This window comes from Esox lucius, chromosome 3 (genome assembly GCF_011004845.1).
Source record: "Esox lucius isolate fEsoLuc1 chromosome 3, fEsoLuc1.pri, whole genome shotgun sequence".
NCBI classification, from domain to species: Eukaryota; Metazoa; Chordata; class Actinopteri; order Esociformes; family Esocidae; genus Esox; species Esox lucius.
The window spans coordinates 12516493-12540964 of NC_047571.1; the positions used below are offsets into that span (position 1 = coordinate 12516493).

Sequence of the window (24472 nt, forward strand, 5' to 3'; positions counted from 1 at the left end):
GAATCACTACAGTCATCTGGCTGTGATCAGGGAGGGAGGTCTTCTGCAGAATCACACCAGTCATCTGGCTGTTATCAGGGAGGTGTTAACATGCTTTCACAAATAAAACTTTATATTGGTACCCATGTCTTACAATGAATTAAATTTCAAGCTGCTTTACAAATGAACAGTAAAATGTAAAAATGAAAAGCACAATGTGCCAAGCCATATTGTGCTAGAATATTGTATAACACAATTTTAATTTTACAGTATGTTCTATAAATAAAAACCAACTACATAAATACAAGGATTTTCATATGGGCATTATATGTGCTTTCCTTCTGGTCTTCTTGCATTCTGAATTAATTGGAGCTAATGTTTTTTGGGAAATACTAAACAGGTCAGTTTTGCAATAATCAACCCTGCCAGTGATGAAAGCATTGATCTCTCAGTTTTGGCCTCCCAGAAAGACAGCTGCTCTTTGGCAACATTTGTTGGTTGAATAAACAGACACACCCACACACACCCACACAACCACACGCACACACACACACACACACACACACACACACACACACACACACACACACACAAACACAGATATGGGCAGTATTTCAGTTACTTTTATGTGAAATATGTATATGAACTACATTTGGTATGCTGTAATTAGTATTTCACTGGCTTGATTGACATTCCAATGTATTTCATAACAGGATACTTCAGAGAGCTCTGTGTTGTATTTTCATTTGGCTTTCAAATGAAAAAGTACTTTTCAACAGTCCTGTTCTGAATAAGGTATTGTTTAGAGGTGGAGATCATTTGAAAAATACCCAGGATGTTTAGGAAATATTTATTTACAGTGTGGAGAACAAGTATTTGATACACTGTCGACTTTGCAGGTTTTCCCACTTTCAAAGCATGTAGAAGTCTATAATTTTTATCATAGGTACTCTTCATCTGTGAGTGACGGAATCTAAAACATAAATCCAGAAAATCACATTGTATGATTTTTAAGTAATTAATTTGCATTTTATTGCATGAAAAACTAACAGGTCTGTGAGAGCCGGAATTCTTACTGGTTGGTAGGTGATCAAATACTTATGTCATGCAATAAAATGGAAATTAATTATTAAAAAATCATACAATGTTATTTTCTTGATTTTTGTTTTAGATTCCGTCTCTCACAGTTGAAGTGTACCTATGATAAACATTACAGACCTCTACATGCTTTGTAAGTAGGAAAACCTGCCAAATTGGCAGTGTATCAAATACTTGTTTTCCCCACTGTATAAATAAACATTTTCATTCTATTCATATCTAGAGAACAAATAGTGCAATCAATTAAACTAACAAGTATATATCATTACAAATAAAAATAAAGGGTGTAATGTTGCTAAGAGTGTTGTGGAGATTAAAAGGGGTCCTTATATATTTATAAAATACAATACATTACATAATCGTCTTGTCTTTTATAAAGAAATATTTGTTTTTAGTGTATTTGGCAACTGTATTTTGTTATTATTAATTGTAGTTTGTGCCTATTTCTAAGTATGCGCCCATACACGCTGAAAGACATGCATTATTCAGAAATACATACACTTGCTAATAGTAACATGTACAAAAATCAGTGGTGGTTAGCTTGCGAATTAAATATGAAGCCTCACTTTGTAAAATTGACCCTTATTCGTCAGTAAAAAGGTCCTTTGTTAACATAATCAATCAGACATTGATTGGGTTCCAGAATAAATGGCCTGAGAGAATATGATGTGAACAGTGTATTTCTAGTATGAAATATTGAAGATTTGAGTGTATGAAAGACCCTACGGAATATTTCATTTGTCCATTTAATGGATTGATCCCATCACAAAGCTGAGCAGTATTTCTGCTACTTGGGGTATTTTGTCATTTGTATTTCACTGGTTTGAACTACAGACCAATTTATTTTGTTACAACAAAAGCTATATTTTGAATACCTTTTTTGACAGGGTAACAGGAAGTAATGAAAATACAAGCTAAATTACAATAATTTGCCATATTTTGTATTTTCAGTTGATATTGTGGTCTAATTACTCGTAATTTGTCTCTCAAATGAAAAAAATAACAAAAATAAACAACAAGGTATGTTCCCTCATATTCTGAGATATGGAGACAGCGATAATTGAGTATCTGATATAGAACAAATTTTTTAACCTATTCCACTCAAATGAAAAATCATAGTCATACTTAGAAATAATGTATGTTTGAATAGAAAATGCAGAAGATGCTGCAAAAATGTCTGACCGTTAAGCGGGTCAGTTCCGATCAGAGTTAATTTATCATCAGATTACACCTGAATATGCAATGGCAAATGGCAGCTTTCTATCTGTCATCAGTATTGTTGTCAGTATTTAATGAGCAACATGCCTGAAGTCTGACTGGCCTTGGCTAAATGAACAGAGCGGACAATGACTATTCTAGACACAGAGGATCTAGATGTGAAGGGACTAGTACAGTAGTTTGTCTGTGCCCCTGAGGAGAGGAGAAGAGAATACAGTATTGGCTGTGCCTCTGAGACCCATCTCTGGGTCAAGTGCAAAGTCAAAGACATTCCATCACATCACCCACTCTGACTGGTCCGAAGAGCTGAGGGAGAATCAGTGGGGAATGCCAAGGTCAACTGAAAAGTGGAAAACACAACAACATGGTCTTAACAGCCTTTTATCCCTTGTCACTAAGGCACTACATTGTTTCCATAGATTGAGAATAGAAGCTGAAGGAATTGGTTCTGTGGTCAGGCCTTAACCTCAACAAAATCAGAGGGAGAAGTATAATCCATTGGCTGTTTTGAGTAATTTGGTACGGCTGAATTCAGTGTATTCATGTTTAGCCATTTTTTCTTCTTCTTCTACCGGCTGAATGCTAAGAGGCTTTTTAGTATTATTGTGCTTTTGGTATGTTGACAGCTGAACTTACTTGTCCAGGCAGGTGGTTTGTGGCCACAATGTGTTTGGTGCAATCTATATGACATTCTCTGGGGCTGAACACTTATCTGTATTAATTTGTTCTGGCAGCTACGGGTATCTGTTTGCATTTTTTTCTCTCTCATTTTCTCACATTCATTCAGTCATTAAATGAAAGGAAAGCCGTTATTGTGTATTCAGCGGCAAGAGTATTTTTCATTTCTGAAAGGAGAGTAACCATGTGGACTGTTGTCCATAAGATATGTAGCTTTGGCAATGTTTTCTCATTTATTTGGAATTTATTTTACATTATACAGTAATTTTACTCTGGCCTTGGAAAGCTTTTTACTGAGAATTCTTGGTTTGTACAAGCAGTTGAAACATCATGAAATATGGAGGCTAACCTTGGTCTTTTGAAGTGTGGATGCATAGGGTAAAACCAGACAGATTATACCGCTGCAGTATGTGTACGACTATAAAACAAGTTCTAAGGACTCTTCATCCATACAGCCATTGGAGACAAACCATGTCACACTGACGCTCTAAAACTGTCTGTCATTTTTAACCAAGTGTTCCACGATGAAATACCCACCACTCTTTGGTTAAACATAGGCAATCTCTGTTTAGTGATTGTCATTGTACTAGTTGATAATGCATAGTGTTCTATCTTGAATAAAACATTAGGTGAAAGAACCAGTATGGGCTAACTGATCAGTACACACACTCATTGATTCAGTTTGTGAGGTTGGTCTGACTCATACATTCACTGAATCATTACCGTGGAAACCTTCTTGAAGCTGGTTCTATACGGTTCAATTTCCAATCCCGGTACAAAATGCTGTGGTGTCAATAAAACATGATCGTTTTAAACTGATGTACTTTCTTGAAGGAGGAAGACGTCACCGAATAGTTCTGAAATCTTATTTTATTGATCTCAAATCTATAGATTTTTGCAGATAGGACCTTATGGTCCCAGGTCCTTTATTATTTATGTCATATACAGTATTCCTGTCTTATATCCGTAACTTACGCTTTTACCAAATATACACAGCTCATTAGAGCCTGTTTGTGACCCATTAAAGATGAATTGCTTTTTATGTCCACTATAACATTACAAAATGATCCATGGAAGGGGAATTTCACAAACATTATAAAGGTTTTGAAAAATTCAAATACTGTAGATTACTGATTTTGGGTGTCAGAGACCAACAAAATCAGTTTAGTCACCCATAGCTTATTATGGAGTTTGGGACTTTTTTGAATAACAGGCTTCTTTAAAACCTCCCATTTTGGCATGGACTTTTAATATGTTTTTATATGTGCACAATTTATGCACAATTGCTAACATACCTCAGTTACCTATGAACATCCAAGTCTAAAAGTGAGTGGTTTTGATGACATTGGGCTGATTTCAGCACATAAAGTACATGAGTACACAATTCTTACAGTTCTCACCTTAAGGATACCTAAAGTGCAGAGTATCAAAATCCTCGAGAAAATGTTCTCCTGGGATGTTTGCACAAGATCAAAAGTTATTACACATTTCAAACCAGTGTATGCGACCAATACACTTTTAATAGATTTCATCTTATATCCAAAAGTCCGAAATGTATCTCCTTGGAGACCAGTCACCTTATTTTAATCCATGAGACCCAATGACAAGCGCCTGAGTGTTTCCAGACAACCAGTTAACCTCTGAACGTCCACGGTGTGACACCCTGTAGAGTCAACTGTGGCGTGTCCGACCCCGTGTCCCTTCGTTTAGCGACGGTTGTTTCCAGACGACGAGCCGCGGAGGACACCCTACTTACTGGACTGAGTGAGCAATGCTCTGGCTGTTTTTCCCTTTGGCCTCCCTATCGTCCAGGTCCACAATGTATGGTCAATCTGTTCTTTTTTTCCCCTGCAAGCCCTTGATCAGTCTTCAGGGTAAGATTAGGGCAGATGGCACTCTCCTTTGTAATGCTGTGAAGCGACTAATGTGGCATAGCAGAGCCTCTGGCCAGAGCACAGTGTTTAGGTGTAGGTCTAGCTGATAGGACAGAAGGGAGGAGGCAGGCGGCGTGCTGATCGTTTGGAGAGGGGCGAGGCAAGGCCAACCAAGCTTCCTTACGTGATAGCATATAAAATGGAGTAATGAACCAGTACAGGAGGGGAAAGTGTGAGGATGAACGCCGAAGAGGCTTTGGGCTGACATGGTATTAAAGCTGGTTGTAATTCTAGCTGAATTTATAAACCCTTTATGAATGATTTCCTAAAGTGAAGTGATGCCCAATAAATCAATGTTCCTCCTCCGGTACAACAAATCAGATGGTCTAATCCTGCCCTCGTCCTCATCGCCGTTCTCACCAACACGACTGGAAATAAAAGTGACCCTTGTCACTTAGTCATCCAACGTTCTCCCTGGTTTTTGATTCTGTCAATGCCTGCGTTATTAACTATTGGCCAGCTATCGCCTCTTGGGGGCCCTGAGCCGGATTCTACTCAGTGATCCGACACTGCGGTGTTTTTACTTATGACTTATTTGTACTCCCTTTTTAGGGCAATGAGATAAGGAAAACATCAAATGTTTTAATTGTGCATCAAAATCTTTTTATATCTCTTAGCCTTCTTAAATTTATCAGTTTCGACAAGAACCCTTCTGCCATTGCCTAAAATGTAACCCGAGACTATAAAAAGAGCAGACACCATGCTTCACAGAAGGCCGCAGACAGTCATCAATGTATTTCTTTTCTTGATGACTCTTCTTCTGACATTGTGGTGGTCCTGTGAACCAAAAATTTAAATTATGGCCTCATCGTTAGATAAGACTTTCTGGCACGGTTTGTTGCTCCGTGCATGGCCATTTGCTTATCACAAACTTTTCTGCATTTTGCTTTCTGAAATAATTGGTTTCTTAGTTTCTTACAGTCTTAGTTCCACTCCCACCACCTAAAGTGTCCTTTGCTTATTATCTTTATTACTTGTATGGTCTTCTTTCCAGCACAGACCTTTGCAGCAAACAAATGCATTGACTATAATGCACTCCCTGCTAGGCTGTGTGGTTGCTTCACTTAGTTCAATAACTTAGTTCAATAATGGCAAAAATGTGCCTTCATATGCAGGCAGCTTTTGGGTGTTGCTCTGTATTATTTTACTGAGTTACCATTGCTACATTGTCGGGTTGCCCCCATCAGCCAGATGCCTGGAGCCGACCATGTATGTACCCTGGGAGACAATGTTTATTTATGTGTTTCTGTGTAATATAATGAGGGTGCTTGAATTGTCATCCCCAGGTGTCATCAGGACAGCCCTGTCCAACATGGACAGAGAAGCCAGGGAGCGCTATTCTGTGGTAGTCCAGGCCAAAGACATGGCTGGCTCAGTGGGAGGGCTGTCAGGCTCCACTACCATCAATGTCACATTGACAGACGTCAACGACAATCCTCCCAAATTTCCCCAGAGTATGTACACAGCATGTTTTGTTTGTTAGATGTTTTTTCCTTACATTTTGATTCAATACTGTAATAAAACGTAATATTTATGTAGTGCTGTACCTTATAGTATACTATGTTTTAAAACCCAAAGACTCTTTTACTGTAAGTAATGTGCTACAGACTTATAGTCAACAAATCAGTGATTCTATGTCTGCAATGCACAGCCAAATGTTCATTTTAAATTAGGGCTGTCAGAGGTAATCCTAAAAGTTTTTTTTTTTCTTTTGGATAATCCAAAACGAAAAATTGTGTTGTTGGCAAAGGTTTTCAAAACATACTGAAAATATTTAAAGTGCATTATCTTTACAGCTAATGTCTACAAAGGTAATGCACTGTAAAGGGAAAACCCAGCACATCCACTACAAACCCACCTGGTTAACAGCAGTATTTCATATGTATTTTGTACCTCCTATATGACCCGTATAAGCCTATGCAATTTTATGTCTATTAATGTCTATTAAAGTGATCTGACTCAGTGGAGATATTACTAAAGGCTGGAGAGATGCAAGGAGAAGGTTCGAGTCAATGATGTGATTGCAAGAATGGTTAAAAGAGTTATATCATTTAGGCAAATAGAATGACTTCTCATTGTAAAATGACTGACTAAATTATGAATTACATGAAAGTACTAACATTGAGAAAGCATTATTTTGGGCTTGATCAGAGAGAGAAAGAGAGGAAGATCATAGCTGGGAGGCCATGCCCGTAGTGCTTAAACTCCTGGAGAGAGATGTAGGGTAGCCTTGTCTTTCTGTACACATGCAAATGTCTTAGACTACACACGTCTGCAAACGTGCTACAGGAATGGAGGTTCAGCCAGAACATCACAGGGTTTAACATTGTATTAATCATAAAACCGTTTAATCTGAATAGGTTGGTCAAATAGGCCTTTCAGATGTATAATTATGAAGTTAGATGAACAGGAAAGACCTTAATAATCACTGCATCATAATATGTTACTCTGCACCATTTTCCTTAAAAATTAAAAAAATAAGCAAAATAACAACTATCAAGTGTCAACCGCAAATTTAAATTAAATGTGAGACATTCCGAAAACTGTTTAAATGTCTCACATTTATGATGATCCTGTTTGAGTATGAATCAACATGAGGTTACTCTAGTTTCACATGCAACATTTTAAAGAAAGTTGTTCAGCATGTTTATCTACAGCACCCAACAATTAGCATAACAAATGTGAAGGAGGCCCTTCACCGCAAACAAGCAAGAGTCACAGAGCATACATTATCACATGTAAATGAAATCAGCTCATGCACTATAAAAGAAAAGAGAGATGTATGTGAGAAGTATGGACAACTCCGAAGCCAAAAGTCCAGCTGCCTTACGAATTCCCACACCTTTTGCAGGAATCACAACAATGCTTTATGGGCTATCCAGGATTTGGCTTTCCTATTTCTACTGCTGCTCCGTTTAGGAGTCTTGGTCCATTCCCACGCAAGATAGTGACGTGTGTCCATCCTGCTACCTGTGTCCAAATCAGACATGTCATTTTGGAGCGGATTCCTACTCTTTTTCTAATACGTCAAGTTTCGAATCATGTAGACATAATCTGGTCAGATCAGCCTTTTTGCTTGCCTGCAGCACTCTGAGCTCAACTCAGACCTAACAGTATACAATATATTGGTAGCCCATGCTTTGTCGGAATACATGTTTAAAATGGACAAACACAACAAGCACTAGAATTAGCAGTTTTGTTCATGCATGCCAATATTTTTCCAGTTCTTATGAATGTGAAAGTAAACCACTTCTTGCCTTTCATGTACAACCTTTAAGAAAAAGCATTCCTATGCTTGGATTACCATAATTTAAGTTTGGTTGCATACATCATGTCTGTCATGTATGTGTTCATTTTAATCAGAGATTAACTGTAAAATGAATCAGACAGCTGTCACCACTGTGAGTCTGGTTTAATCTGTACGACTCATCACACAAGGGGACAAAATGTACTGTAGTGCAGTGATATTCTATACACGGCTGTACCTCCTATTTGATCCGGATTAGATTATGCAAATTTACGAACAATATTTTTAAAAGTATCTGACTCCATGATGAGAATGGTTAGACAGGAGAGACACACCAAGCTATTGAACCAATGACTTGATGCTAAGCAATGAGAATTAATAAAATGGAAAAGGCCCATCTAATTCAAATTGTAAAATGGATGATTACACTATAGGCATAACGCATAAATGAAAAGATCGTACTTACATTAACAAGTCATTATTAATCCAGTCAAACAGTTCTTTCTGTTACAAAACATTGCAGAAACAAAGATATGTTGCACCTATCACTGTAGGCCAGTAGCACTAAGATTTGACTCAGAGTGGAGGTCACTTATAGGTGTGTTAGCGGATTTTTCCTTACACACGTTCCAATAAACAGTCTTCTATATACCGTACGGAGAGACTTGGCATCCCCAGTATGTCATTTAGCCAGGACACTAAGGTTAACACTCCTAGTCTTCCAATAAATTGGATTTTTTTGTGACAACTGACAGTCAGGAAACCCGTTCAACGACACTTTAGAAATAAAGCATCCTGGCAGTGCAATGTTCTCTTCACTGACCTGGGGCATTGGGATTTGATCTTATGACCAGTGGAAAGATTGCCCCCTACTGGCGCTCCAAGACTGCTTTCATTAGTATCTGGTCTCCCGTTCAGGTATTGACCAGGAAGGACCCTGTTTACCTTCGGGGATAAGCCAGAAGTGGGATTACTATGACAAGTAATCCCCATGTAAAAACAAGTTAACATTCAAGATGCATTACATTAAGTGTGATATCTCAATTTACCCAATTTTGCAAACTGTTACTGTTACTACAAATCAAGACATCAATATTCTTGTAATGTTGTTTGCAGTTTACTTTAATACATTTCTCCTTTGACAGCCCTTTTTTAAAGATGTTATTCTGATTTTTGTTCATAATACCTGCTCAGATAATAACATACTGCTTATTGATGTGCTCAACCCATTAAAGAAAACTATCAGCTGTACGTGCCAGAGTCTGCTCAGATTGGAAAAGCTGTGGGTAAAATAAAAGCCATTGATAAGGATGTGGGCGTTAATGCAGAGGTGAGGTACAGCATAACCAACGCTGAAGGGATGGAGATGTTCTCTATCTCCACGGACACAGACCAGAACGAAGGCATCATATCATTAAGACAGGTGAGGTGGAGTTGGGATTCTTGATCTACATAAAACGCACGTGTACGTAATGTTTAGCTTTGGTTCATGCTCCACTTCTTGATAATAACCAATAGCGTTGAACATTATGAGCTTCAAATGCCCGCGGAAATACGAATATATATAAAGAGAATTTCTTGCCTTTTTCCTCCACAGCCTTTGAACTATGAACAGAAGAAAGTCCACACGCTTCACATAGAGGGTTTTAACACACAACTGGACCCGCGCTTCTCCCATCTGGGTCCCTTCAAAGACACTACCACCCTCCGGATCATCGTCGGAGACGTGGATGAGCCGCCTGTATTCTCCATGGACTATTACATCATGGACGTGTACGAGAACTCCCCCGTGGGGACGGAGGTTGGCACGGTGACGGCTCAGGACCCTGACAGTACCAAAAGTCCTGTGAGGTAAAGGACAGGTGTATGTGGCCATTTTGTCGGTAAAACGCCATTGCCACGACTTAATTCATCCTATTTCAATTGTTCCCCCCGGCCTGCGTGTAGGTATTTTATAGACCACAGTGAAACGAACCAGGTGTATTTCACCATTGGTGTGAACAGCGGGGTGATCAAGACCACTCAGAGTCTGGACAGAGAGGACGTGGCCTGGCATAACATCACAGTGATGGCTTCTGAGGTCGGTAAGTAGCCAATGGGAAAGGGTCCTGACTTTATCTAGGAACTATTTGTATCCTTTTGCTTTTAAATATGCATTGCTTCATTATGGATTTTAAAATGGAGAACAAAAATACGCTCGTGACGCCGGATGAATGGATGAACAATGTCACTTTAATTATATGTATCAATATTAAACACATGGCTCCCTAGAACGAGCAGCGCAGTGCCTTGTGGGATTGATGTGGGACATCCTAGTGTGACGCTGAAGGTGGCCAGGTCAATCAATTCTTCTTCTCCCTCTCTCTTTCCACTGATGCCTATCTAAGCAATTACCCTTTCCTTTACCCTTTCTTGCACAATAGTGTTCAGCTAATGGACTGAACTAGCCATCAATAAATGTCAGCCGACACTGCGCTCATGATGTAAAGTCAACATAATTAATGTGAATACCCGTCTGCACCTTTCTGGAGAATGCATGTTAATAAGGGATTCGCAACGTACACACACATTATACATAGGTATAGTGCATAGTGTGTATTAGCTAAGTGGCTCTTGAAATGGGCGAGCTGTAAGTGAGACAAACTACAGTGTACCCACACAGAGGTCTCGGTTCCACCGTTACCACTCCTACACCTTGGGGTTAGTACTGTCTCCGTTCCCGCCGTGGTGACTGTCACTGGTTCGTGGTCATTCCGGCTGGAATTGATTCGTTCGGGAATGGGACCATATGATGTGTGTACTCCAGGTTTACTAGGAACATGCGTGCACTCTCGGTGCAGCGTCCTCTCCCTGTGAGGTATTAGCCAAAACCGAGCCAAAGGTAAAACCGGTCCACAGTGAAACCATAAATCCCTTTGGTAGTGGATCAGATGTGTAAATAATCCACATGCGATAGGTGGTGAGACGGCCGCCGCCGGTTGTTATCCGCAGATGGAAGCGAGGACGGAGGGAGTGTACCGTGCTTCGCGGGTCACCTTTCAAAGGGAATTTACACTTCGCCTGAATACCGCCTGGGAACATGGCCCGACTTCAGGAGAGAAACACGAGATTTACAAATGGATCGAGGCTCAGTGGGGAGGTGACCTTAATTGAGGGAGAGTTACTGCGAGCGTGGAAAAAAGGGATGAATATAATGAAAAGGAAGGATTCCTTTTTTGAGATCTTCAGTACACATTTAGATCAAATAATATATATAATTTTGGTCAAACTTGTGTTTTTTATTGGTAATAGCCAAATTCCTGATACTACGCCTTTACTACACCACAGGTCAAAATATCCTAACGTTTTACTGTCTATCCTGACCTCTTCCTACACAGGTCAGAATGTTATACCAATCAGTTGTTTGTCTTGACGTCTTACTACCCCACAGGTCAAAATAGTACACCAGTCGATTGTCTGCCCTGCTCTCAATCCGCATGGTTGTAATAGTGGGATGTGGAAGTGTCTGTTAGGTCTGAAACAGATCAACTAGCAATCATGACTAAATAAAAGAATTCAAATCTCAACCAATTCTATCTAAATCCACCAGAATATAGAGGGATAGCTGTATGACAGCTGAGAGGCAGGTGTGTCATTGCTCATGAAAGAACAGACATGAGACACTCAGCCCAAAAAGCTGCTATTAATCTCGTTTTCTAGCCAACAACACCACAATGCAATGAATAATTGCATTTTCGTTTTTTTAAGGGAGTGCAATTGAGTACAGTTCTACTCTAGGCAGAAAGTGTAAACTGCAGCGAAATTAGCACTTGAATTATGGCCCCTTTATTTGCATGTTTCATTATATTAATTCCACCAGTGTTGGGTTTACGCTGGTTAGATTATCATGTCTAGAAAAGGACAGTAACGCATTTTAACTTCTGATACTGATGTGCTATTTGTTGTGGATTATCATTCTCCAAAGTCGTTCTATGTGTGGCCTCATAAGCCCATGCTCCCTGCAGGCCCAATTATCCAGGAAAGCTCAACACGCCTTTTGCCTCTGATTTGAGCGGCTATTCCTCGACCTAGAAACCTAAAGCTTCTATATGCCGTATGATAAAAATATGTAATTTCACTTTTAATATATATTACCTTTTATATGTGGCATAAACACAATATTTTAATCAGATTTGTCTACTTCAAAACGCTTATGTAGACTAATTGTGCACTTCATTAAATATTTAAGCATCTGAGCCCCTGCCTGGCATGGTGGTAAAGTGACTACCTTGAGCCCCTGCCTGGCATGGTGGTAAAGTAACTACCTTGAGCCCCTGCCTGGCATGGTGGTAAAGTAACTACCTTGAGCCCCTGCCTGGCATGGTGGTAAAGTGACTACCTTGAGCCCCTGCCTGGCATGGTGGTAAAGTGACTACCTTGAGCCCCTGCCTGGCATGGTGGTAAAGTGACTACCTTGAGCCCCTGCCTGGCATGGTGGTAAAGTGACTACCTTGCAGTTTGCTGCATCATTGTGTGACCAGGGTTTGGATCTTTCTTGCGGGTTACCCCAGGGGTCCCTCAGAGGGCGTTGCAATTGCTAATTGGGGGATTAGTAATCAAGGATGGTTGCTTGTCTTATTTTGCCATAGTGACCCTTTGTGGCTGCTTGATTGGCTGTGACCGGATAATGCATTCCCTCCCTATGGAAGCATACCTTGACATTGACTGTCCCGAGTATACTGAGAATTGATTCAATCAAGCAGGGCCTGAATTACAAAGTGGGAAGTAAAACTGGGTCAAAAGTAAAATAAAATATTTCTAGCATCCAGGCAGCTCAACAGACCTCTGCACAAAATCATTGAATTGTATCTTAAGATTGTCTAGCCAAGCCTTGGATATGGTGAACAAGAAAGGAGCAGGAGAATAAGCATTTCTGCTGTTTAACACGTAAACCATGATGTTGAAGCACATACAGTCGATACATTCATCTACATGAAATCAATTGGAACTTTTGCTGAGAACTCATTAGATGTTTTCTTTTTATATACATAATGATTCCTATTCGCTGGCAGCTGATTCGATATGTCACATCATGCTGTATTACTACACTGAACACAATTATAAACGCAACACTTTTGTTTCTGCCCCCATTTATCATGAGCTGAACTCAAAGATCTAAGACTTTCTCTATGTACACAAAAGGACTTTTTCTCTCAAATATTGTTCACAAATCTGTCTAAATCTGTGTTAGTGAGGACTTCTCCTTTGCCGAGATAATCCATCCACCTCACAGGTGTGGCATATCAAGATGCTGATTAGACAGCATGATTATTGCACAGGTGTGCCTTATACTGGCCACAATAAAAGGCCACTCTCAAAATGTGCAGTTTCACTGTATTGGGGGGGTCCGAGGGGGTCTGAAAACCAGTCAGTATCTGGTGTGACCACTATTTGCCTCATGCATTGCAACACATTTTCTTCGCATAGAGTTGATCAGGTTGTTGACTGTGGCCTTTGGAATGTTGGTCCAGTCCTCTTCAATGGCTGTGCGAAGTTGCTGGATATTGGCAGGACCTGGAACACACTGTCGTACATGCCGATCCAGAGCATCCCAAACATGCTCAATGGGTGACATGTCCAGTGAGTATGCTGGCCATGCAAGAACTGGGATGTTTTCAGCTTCCAGGAATTGTGTACAGATCCTTGCAACATGGGGCATGCATTATCATGCTGCAACATGAGGTGATGGTCGTGGATGAATGGCACAAGAATGGGCCTCAGGATCTTGTCACGGTATCACTGTGCATTCAAAATTCCATCAATAAAATGCACCTGTGTTCGTTGTCCATAACACACGCCTGCCCATACCATAACCCCACCGCCACCATGGGCCACTCGATCCACAACGTTGACATCAGCAAACCGCTCACCCACACGACGCCATACACACTGTCTGCCATCTGCCCTATACAGTGAAAACTGGGATTCATCTGTGAATAGAACACCTCTCCAAAGTGCCAGACACCATCGAATGTGAGCATTTGCCCACTCAAGTCGGTTACGACGACAAACTGCAGTCAGGTCGAGACCTCGATGAGGATGACGAGCATGATGAGCTTCCCTGAGACGGTTTCTGACAGTTTGTGCAAAAATTCTTTGGTTATGCAAACCGATTGTTGCAGCAGCTGTCCAGGTGGCTGGTCTCAGATGGTCTTGGAGGTGAAGATGCTGGATGTGGAGGTCCTGGGCTGGTGTGGTTACACATGGTCTGAGGTTGTGAGGCGGGTTGGATGTCTCTGAAACGCTTATGGTAGAGAAATGAACATTCAATTCACGGGTAACAGCTCTGGTGGACATTCCTGAAGTGCTCACTAACACAGATTTAGACAGATTTGTGAACAATATTTGAGAGAAATATTTTGTGTACATAGAGAAAGTCTTAGATCTTCGAGTTCAGTTCATGATAAATGGGGGCAAAAACAAAAGCGTTGCGTTTATAATTTTGTTCAGTCTATATTATCGCATGTTCAGGAACAGACATTCATATAGCAAAATATATTTTTCAAACCCACAAAATGTTAATCATTCATTATAATCAATTTGATTATCAAAATATAGAACCAAATTAATTTCAGCATCCATACTGCTCAACAGACATTCAATAAAACATGGAATGACATTGTCAGGCCGGGCAAACCTTGGACGGACAGAGTGCGCAAAGGGACCAGGAAGGGATGTATGTCAGGTTTTTGAAATGATGTTGAAGCACATAAAGTTGATGCCTTCCTTACTTCCTGTGTGTTACACCAAAAGCCTGTTGGTTAAAATGGTGTTGCATCTAAAGAGAGTGGACAAAACAATAGAAACACCACATGGAAAAGGGCAGTTATTTAGAAGTTTCTAAATCACATTTACAAACACGGCCGCAGAGGTTGCATTAGGTTGATTGCCAATTAGCGATAAACATGTGTCAGCTGTAAAAGCACTTTGATATTTGTTTGTTTTCAAAGCAACATGAGGCTACCAACAGATTCCACTGAAGCCAAATAGTCAGTGACCGAATTCAGATACAACGGCCACAAAAACGGTAGCATTTTCCAATCTCAAAAAATCATGACAGCATATGCTGAATGTGGACAAATTGAGTCAACAGAGTGGAAAAGTCGAATCTGACCGACAGGGATAGATGAACACTCAACAGGACAGTTGCACAATGCCCCCAAAATACGGCCTTGGAAATTAGCAAGGTCATTAACATAGCCTAGATTTCTTTCTAATGTTGTGTGCCGTTGAATGTGATTCAACCATGCGCAAAGGCTTTGGAAAACCTGAAAACTTTTTGCTCATAAAATCCCCAAAAGTAAGATCCGAAACCATTAAAGAAAACATGTTGACATAATGTAGGTTGTTATAAAACATGTTTTTTTCCCCCCCTAAATACAGCATGACGTGTGTATGTATGTATGTTTTCATGGGTAAATTTGTTTTTGCTAAACAATTTTCAGACAACCCCAGCCTCGCCAGCCATGTTCCTGTCACCATCCAAGTGTTGGATGTCAATGACAATGCTCCCTACATTGCAAGAGGTGATGAGATCATTGTGTGTGAAAGCTCCAGGGCAGGACAGGTGAGTGTCTTCCAATATCACAGACCTCCCTTCCTCTTTCCTGCTCTCTTCATTCCACATCTCTCCATTTCTCTCCCACCTTCTCTCCCCCCATGAGCTCATATTCCCTTCTTCAACTATGTTGTCTCTTTTTAAAACCTCTTATCACGCACACGCACATGCATATTCACACACACTCTCTCCCACGGGCACACATGCACAGATGTGTGTGTGTGAACACACACACACACACACACCACAGACACACAACACAGACACACTCACATCCTCTCTGCCTTTGTTGTGTGTTTGACACCATCAGGAGTGGATTTATCTGTGGTGCAGCAGACTTTTGCAGCCTCTTGAACCCATAAATTATTCAGCATGTACCAATGTCTCCACAAGCAGATAGGAGCGGCATTAACCGCAACAGAGCTGGATTGCAGAAAATGTTTATCATCTCTCATTCAAATTTGGCCCATGTGCAGTAAAGCACGACTGCTCAGATTCACATCGCCAAAGCTTTCTGTCTTCATATTTTTCCCCTTGAATGAAAATTACTAAACAGGCTGCTGCATATAATCAGTTAGCCGGCTAAAGGCGACAGATGATCTGTGCTAAGATGGGCGCTTCGTGCAACACAGCAAAAAAATACTATAATTTCTAGTCATTTTCAGGGAATTTGGTTTGAATAATCCTGTTATATTCATTGACACAAAATCAATTAGAACTTTTGTTAAGGACTCATTAGATGTATTCTTTTTTTTTTTTAACATAATGAGTCATATTGGTTGACAGGTGAGTCGATATGTCATACCGTGCTGCATTATTACGTCACCACAAGTTCAGGAATGACAGTGTTATATACCACAGCAGATGTTCTGGGTAACCATGGTGAGTATTAAGGAAGCGTCTTCATTTGATCACCTTACCTCAGTTCTATTTTCCAGTTAAAGAAGGAATTGACTTTGAAATGTCAATTTTGTATGCCATATTTGTATTTCATTATGTATGATTGTCAAACAATAATTCCTTCTAATTCATTTCATTATGAAAGGATCCTGCAGGATTATTTTACCACTGTAGCGATCCGGCTCAAACCAAGACTCGTCATCTGTATCCATTATAATTGGTGTGTTGTCCGTATCAGTCTCAGGTCAACTGCCGGTGGAAGCCCAGTTTCCTTCACTGAGCTGACAACATGTCAGGATCTGCGCTCCTGCGCCTCAGATCTGTCCTTGTGCCTGAAACAGGGATGCATATGAAACAATGGCACTTGACATGTCCCTGTGGAATGGCCCACAGAAAGGGAGGGACGAAGAACACATGTAGCCCAAGTCATTATTATAATACCACACTGTACTTGTTAGTGACTTAAAGGTGCCTGGTGAGGCTTTTGCAATACCACGCTGGATGCGTGGTATTGTTTAAATGTTCTTAATCTGTTAGTGGAATCGCTATTATAACTCAGTTCGCCATGAAATTCCCCATTTGACAGATCCACTTTTATAACCAGTGGCGAAAAATCACAGAATACATCTTTGATCAATTGCTGTTATATTTCTGTTATATTAAAGCAAAGGGCCTCTACAGAAATAGTATGAAGCATACCCTGCACTGTAACACCATACCCACTCCCAGTCCCCCTCACACTTCTGCTCCCTCTCCTCTGACAGGTGATCCAGACAGTGAGACCATCCGACATGGACAACTTTGCGAATGGCCGATTCTCCTTTGCCCTGCCGAATGACCTTCCAGTCAATCCCAACTTCACCCTGAAGGATAATGAAGGTAGGCTGGCTACTGTGGTGCCTGTGGTGCAATTTAACACTTCACACGCTGCATTTTCTTCGGCCGCCTCGAGAGATCTGTGTGCAGACAGATATTCCAGGCAGATACTCTCGAGCATCATTAACACAAACATATCTGGTTTGTTACGTTTGTTGTCAAACATTTAGCCTCGTTTACACTTTCACCTCCCCGCAGACACATTTTAATATAAGACGGAAGGACCTGCAGGGGTGTTTCCTTGGTAACAGCCAATGTGTTTTCCTCTTCCTCATTTTAGCTTAAGGCTCCTTGGCTGAACGCAGAGAAAACACCGTTATGTACTCTTTTTTTTCCTTGTCTGGAAGCCCAATTGCTCCTTTTGGCAGATCAGGGAAAATCTCTAGATTAAGGTAGACTTTCAAGACGGATGACAGCAATCAGTACGATCCCAGACAGGCAGAGAGTTTCCACTGAGTTTTCTATCAGTGCTCTGTGCACTCGGTGGTGGTATAGCCTAGTACTTGGCTTTCCCCTCCTCAGCTGACCCAATTTCCCCTTAGGTGCTTGTTCACTGAAACCACATTTCCACTGGGGTGTCATTATGCCTATGTTTACACATACAGGAGGACCAGGTAGTTTTCCTTGGATACTGCGTAAAGGAACACCAATGCGTCAGTGCACAGATTGACTGGAAAATGGATACATTAGCCTCCCTTTGGCAGTTGACTCTAGTGGATGTGGTTTGCTCTTGAAAATGTCTTAATAATCCAATAATTTAGTGTTATGAAAATGAAATAAGTATTTGATTTAGTCAGTGTACTGTGGTATAATATGTTTTTGTAATGTTTTGTTTTAATTTTCCAGCTGATTGGATTTATTGACCTACCAAGAAAGGACATGTGGATGCAGTGGAATTTTAGGAACCTAACAGCAGTGTACTCTCCAGCGAGGACGTGAAATAAATGTTGTTAGAGCGATAGATAGTAATCTGTGATTTCCTTCGCTGTAATGAGAATCATTTGGAGGAAGAGAAATGCTTGAGGTGGTACTATATTCTATTGTCTCTCAAGGGGAGAGTGAATGAGAGATATATTGGCTCTTTCTTGTTTACCTGTTTCCTCTAGGTGGGCGAGTAGGTACAGTAATGAATTTTGACTGGAAGCTTGTGGGCCTGGGCCCCTGCATGCCAATAGGAATCCTATGTAAATGAACGCGTCTTCCTATGCACCCTCCCATGGGCTAACTCTATTGGAATACATTTGTTGAAATCCAGAAGGAGGCAAGGGTTGACCCCCCCCCCCCCACCCCCCTTTCCCCTGTCTATTACCATCCCAAGTGACGTGCTTTATCATGCTCGGTGGTTCTGGCGGAAAATGAATCTGCATTGTGAAGATGCGGGCCGTGATCGTGCATACAAATGTGTGGCTCTGGGCCGTGAAAATGAAAATCTGCTGGAGCCTCTCCAGAATGAGAAAAGTTGTGGCAGCAGCCGTGCTGGACTTGATCGAATACTGTTGGCCGGCGTTAATAAAGCCTGAAGAGGCAGTCACTATCTGTTCCCAGTATTTCCGAAGAGATAGCGGCAAGAATGAGTGGAAAACTATGGGCTTCCTCTGCAATGTTGAAGAACACTGTAACGTCGAGGAACGTTAACTGTTGCTTTTCTGTACTCTCCTGTGGCTCGCAATGTTATTCCAGGGAGAAACAAAAGGTTCCTTTCACACAGCATATTTTCGGGAAGTGTTTACAAGGATTACCTTAATAATATAAAAGATTTCAGTAAATATAATTAGACGTTCATTTTCATTGAGTTGTGCTTTGTCTTTAACTGAAAAACACACTGTATTTGGAGTAATGTCTGTGTCGAGCCACGTGGTGGCATTTTGTCAGTAAAATCCATCCAGTGTGCCTCACGTCATTCCGCTCCAGACAACACCGCCAGCGTGGTGGCGCGGAGGCGTCAGTTCAGCCAGGCGGAGCAGGATCTCTACCAGCTCCCGGTGGTGGTGAGAGACGGAGGGGAGCCCGTCCTGAGCAGCACCTCCACCCTGACCCTCCGAGTGTGCGTCTGTCAGAGGGGAGGCGGCAACACCAGCAGGGCCAGGGCCTGCCGAGTCCCGGCGTTCCTCTCCACCGCCGGCCTGAGCACCGGGGCCTTCATCGCCATTCTGCTCTGCATCATCATCCTGCTGTGTAAGAGACAAAAGGAGGCAGTGGGAGGAAGTGGGTGGGGGGGGGGAGAATAAGAGAGGTTGATGGGGGGAGGGAGAGAAAGAAACAAGAGGAGGGCTCCTTCTTGCCTTAAGGTGGAAATAATAAAAGGCTTCTCACCAGCTGGAGCGGTAACTCTGGGTGATTTGTTTCCAGTCACTAAAGCCACATTCCCCACTCTCAAATACTTTTAAGTGATTTAGTGGTTGCCATCTGAGAATAGGGTAATGTTTTGAGCCTTTAGACTGGTGAGGTGTAATAACGTAGTATAAGTAGCTGTGCCCTCTCCTCTGTCCTGTCCCACAGCCATCGTGGTGCTATTTGTCATCCTGCGGAGCAAGAAGGGCAAAAAGGAGCCGTTGATCATCTCTGAAGAGGACATCCGGGAGAACGTGGTCACCTACGACGACGAGGGCGGGGGAGAGGAGGACACGGAAGCATTTGACATCGCAGCGCTGCGCAATCCCGCCGGGGCAGAGCAGAGGAGGCTGCGACGGGAGGTCCGGCCTGGGACAGAGGGCTGGTTGGTGGCGTGCGGCCCGCGGAGCCCATCCCTAGTGCTGCTGGCCACGGAGGACATACACAGCGTGATTAGGCAGAGAGTAGTGGAGGCCGACAGGGACACCAGCGGGCCGCCATATGACTCACTGCAGACGTACGCGTACGAGGGCCGCGGTTCCCCCGCAGGGTCTGTCAGCTCTCTGGGGCTGGCTCAGGTCCCGCCCCCCGAACTCAGCTACAGTGACTTGGAGGACTGGGAGCCAGCCGGCCACACGCTGGCCAGACTGTTCGGCACAGAACTTTCTGAGACAGAACAGACCATCACCCCCTAATGTATGATCTCTCCCCTTCTATCCCGTTAACTAACGATACAGAGCTGTTTGAGTTGTACAACTTGTTCCGTTTTGTTGTGGAATTGACTGTCATTTTGCACTGCGCTCTGACAAAGGGATTGAAGGAAAGTATTAACATTTCGGGGAATAAAAAACAAACAAACAAACAAATAAACCCCAAACAATCATGAAGATGGTAAAAAGGAAACTATTTTCCCTAGTGTATATTTTTATTGATAAATAAAGTGCAATGATTTCCGACATGTTCTTTTATATACAAGTCAAGTGTTGTATAATGTGTCTCCTTTTACTGTGGTGGTAAGTATCTTGTCTCTAGGATCATGGATCTGGTCATCTCTGTCCATAACATCCTAGTTTTTATGGTGTAAAAGCTAGTTTACCACCCTTACTCTGAGCGACTTCCTGAATATGGGCTTGTTCTTCTCATTATCTTGCTGACCCTACTGTCTGGAAGTACAAAAGTAAACTTCTAAGGTCTCTTAACTCTTTCTTTTAGTTAACACATCTTCATTTGTTTACAGACCCCCACAAATACAGAAACTACATCACAGGAGCAGAGAAACTTTTAATTGGGAAACGATACCATTTTTTAAAAATGATAATTGGATCAGAATGCTTTGATGTGCCGCTTTTTATTCCTTCTCTGGGATTATAAATCATATGTGAAAAGTTATCATTCTCATTCTCCACTCATCAATTGCCACAAGTGCACAGCTCCGTAAATAAAGGAACAATAAACTGTTCCTTCTTTAATGTCTTTAATAATAAGAGGCGATGAGGGGACTCTTATGTGAAATACAGGGTGGTACTGGTATCAAATTAAATATATTCTATCCCACATATTTTTGCATCAACAGTCATAACCAACATAAAAACCCAAAGACAATGCAATAATCAAAGTAAAGCAATAAGATGTTGAAGCAGAGAAACTATCTAGTTCTCTTCTGGAAGTGCTGGATGAAGATGTAAAATCACATAGCCTTTTAAGGCCTTATCATTCACCAAGATTTTCAAATGGTCAGATGATCAGTGAACATGAAATAAAGTTGGAAACAGCTGAGTTGTTGGCAGAAACAGCCAGAGTCTTCTTGTAGCGTCTACCTTAGCAACATGACCAGACGAACTTCGGACTGGGACAGCTAGTGAGATAAGAGTGTTGTGGGACACTGTGTGACCCTGTCCAAAGATACCGCAAGAAAGGGCCAATCCAGTAGCATATTGCTCAACCCACTTTACCATGCATAGCCCCAGAACACTAAAAGGAAATCAATAGACAACCAACTACCCTGAGACAATGCCGAGTGTAGCCCTCAGGCTTCTCTCTCACCGCTGAAACCATTGAAGGTGCAAAATCAAACAATAAAATCTAATCAGAGACTCAGTGTAAGGTGAAAAGCCTGACGTGACATAATAAACCTTCCTAGGAACAGCATGGGGCAACATGAGTAAGGCAGCAACTCAGCTCTCGTAGTCAGTAGCATTAGAAAGAGGATCCAAGTGGTGAGAGGGGAGCCTGCTAAGCAAAGAATGCAAAGGTGGTCCCTCAATCCAGTGCCTTGCTGTTGACCTTCACACCGCTGGGCCAGTTTAGACTCAGTCATAGGATCCACAAAAGATCTCAATTCAGTTCTACATGAGAGTCCCTTGCTTCTAAACAATCTGTTTGTTTAGAAGTTCTAGGAACTATAAGTAAGTCAGCAATTAGCAATCTTAACATATAATATTTACTGAAGCGTTGTGGGTATTTAATTTGGTTTGATCCTTTTTTTGGCGTTGTTAGCTGGAGTTCTAACGGTTCTAGTTAGCACATTCATGCTGTCTAGCTGGGACAACCACACCACCCAGTAGTAACCAAGAACACCTTATTCAATGTCAGTGTTAAAATGAAGACAAAAATAAAATACAAATGCAAGCATTAGTTCACAAATGGCAAAGAAGGCGAGAGTTGGGGGGTGACTGGATTTGGGGTTTTAGAAGTTTTCAAAAAATGTTCATGTTAAAAGTGAATTTTACTTCTTGCAAATTAGTTTTCAATGGTTTCTCTTGTGGATGCCTTTTAGCACCCATTATACAACCCCACCTGTTTTCATTTTAGTTGTTAATTAAAGTGACTCTTATGTTAGTTCTCTTCCTGTTGATATTTTTAGTTGGTTGTTAGTGAAGCTTGTCTGGGATTTGTTGGTTTCCCATGGGTGTAGTAATCACTGTAATCACCTACACTGAAGCTCTACTGAGCTAAAATATTTCAGTGTTCAAAGGAATTCTTTACTTCAGAGTTTCTGTCGCTGACAGCCACGTTATAGGTGGCTCTATGACTGGTGAAATAATGTAAAAAATTCCATGAACTCAAAGGCGTATCAATGAGATAAACAAACCGCAAAAACAAACATGGACTCAAAAGGGTAACCCTATCCAATTTATTTTTTTCCAAAAAATCCATTCAGATGATAGTTTTGGATAGGAGAATTGTTCATAAATAATTATTTTGGGAATGGTAAAATGTTTTTTTTTTTGTTCTGCTGGGTTTTCCCATTAATTCAAATGCATATTGCTGTTGCCTGGATCCCTGCCTTGCAATAAAAATGCAGCACCTTTATAAGGTGCATTTGCCTCAGACGTTTTGATAGAAGGGCAAATACCAAAGGGCAATTACCAAAACGTATCACATTGACAATTAACAGTCAAAAAGAAAACCAGAATTGATGTAGTTCAAAATAACTAAAAAAAATTTTTTGTTTCGCCTGAAAACAAAGATTTACACTTTGAGAGCTTCAGAGGAAGAACTCACTCAGGGAATAGAACAATGTATCCAAGCAAATCTGATCGACATTGCAAAGAATTTTGACATTAGTCCATCATCAAAGTTGGCATTGTAGAACTATTAGACTTGCTATTCTTCAGGCTTGCAAGTGGGTCCCAGAGGTATACAGACTAAAGTTCTGTAGATTGTGGAAGACGGAGATGCAAAGTTATGCAGAATTTCCAAGGGAACACAAATTTATTTTTGATCGGTGGTGTGGTCCTTAAGGAATGAAGGACCGTTGTGGTAAAAAAAACAGGACCACTACTCAAGCAATTCAACATCTTGAGCAGCTTAAGACTGGCCTTCATCGTGAGTACAATCATCTCACCTTTGAGAAAGCGGCAATCCTTGCAGATGAGTTTGTGTTGACACATAAAACCAACTTTACAAATAGGGGATCAAATACAAAATCCCTGCCAGAGACGCCAACCCTGAAAAGCAATCTAACCTGACAAGGTTTCAGTCTCTGTTCCCGGTACACAGAGACAAGGATAAACAATAGCTGGTACCTCGTATTCACCAGTTTGTTGTTACTGCAGTGAGAAAGGCCAAATATGGTCACTCTGTCCGAAACTGAAACTGAAAAAATAGAGAAAGAAAAAGCAGTATGTTCTTAACTCAAACCCGTTAAGTTTATTTTATTCATTTTTTTGGATCCCTATTAGTTGCTGTCAGAAATGTAGCTACTCTTAATGTGGTCCACAAAAAAGTAATATTCATAGACGAGAACAGTCCAAAAAAACTAAATACCACAAAATATTTATTTGTGTGTGTGTGTCAATTCACAGCCATAATATAAAGAGATGTTGTTTTATCCTTCTATTAGGGCAATTTTGCAGTTTGCGTAACTGCTGATGCAACAGTTTCTTATGTTCATAGCTCTGTATAAAACTTGCATTGCAGTGAGTGTGTTTCAGGCTTAGGGTAAGCGAGACTTCTGGCTGCATATTTTGTGAGATGTATACGCGTACAGTGGATATAAAAAGTCTACACACCCCTGTTAAAATGCCAGGTTCTTGTGATGTAAAAGAATGAGACAAATATAAATCATATCAGAACATTTTCCACCTTTAATGTGATCTATAACGTGAACAA

At 41.1% G+C, this 24472-nt stretch overlaps 1 protein-coding gene across 4 annotated transcripts in view; it reads left to right on the plus strand.

The window, feature by feature from the left end:
- Nucleotides 1-20838, plus strand: part of LOC105022717 (cadherin-18) — a 64359-nt gene extending 43521 nt beyond the window's left edge. For 2 of the 4 annotated variants that reach the window (XM_020040944.2, XM_010891383.3), the window contains exons 5-12: nucleotides 6194-6361; nucleotides 9390-9577; nucleotides 9752-10005; nucleotides 10102-10238; nucleotides 15639-15760; nucleotides 17416-17530; nucleotides 19439-19702; nucleotides 20027-20838. In XM_020040944.2, coding sequence (XP_019896503.2) covers nucleotides 6194-6361; nucleotides 9390-9577; nucleotides 9752-10005; nucleotides 10102-10238; nucleotides 15639-15760; nucleotides 17416-17530; nucleotides 19439-19702; nucleotides 20027-20553 — 1775 coding nt within the window. In that variant the 3' untranslated portion in view covers nucleotides 20554-20838. The other 2 variants (XM_013133305.4, XM_020040951.2) reach the window with 2 other exon arrangements.
- The last annotated feature ends 3634 nt before the right edge of the window (nucleotides 20839-24472 follow it).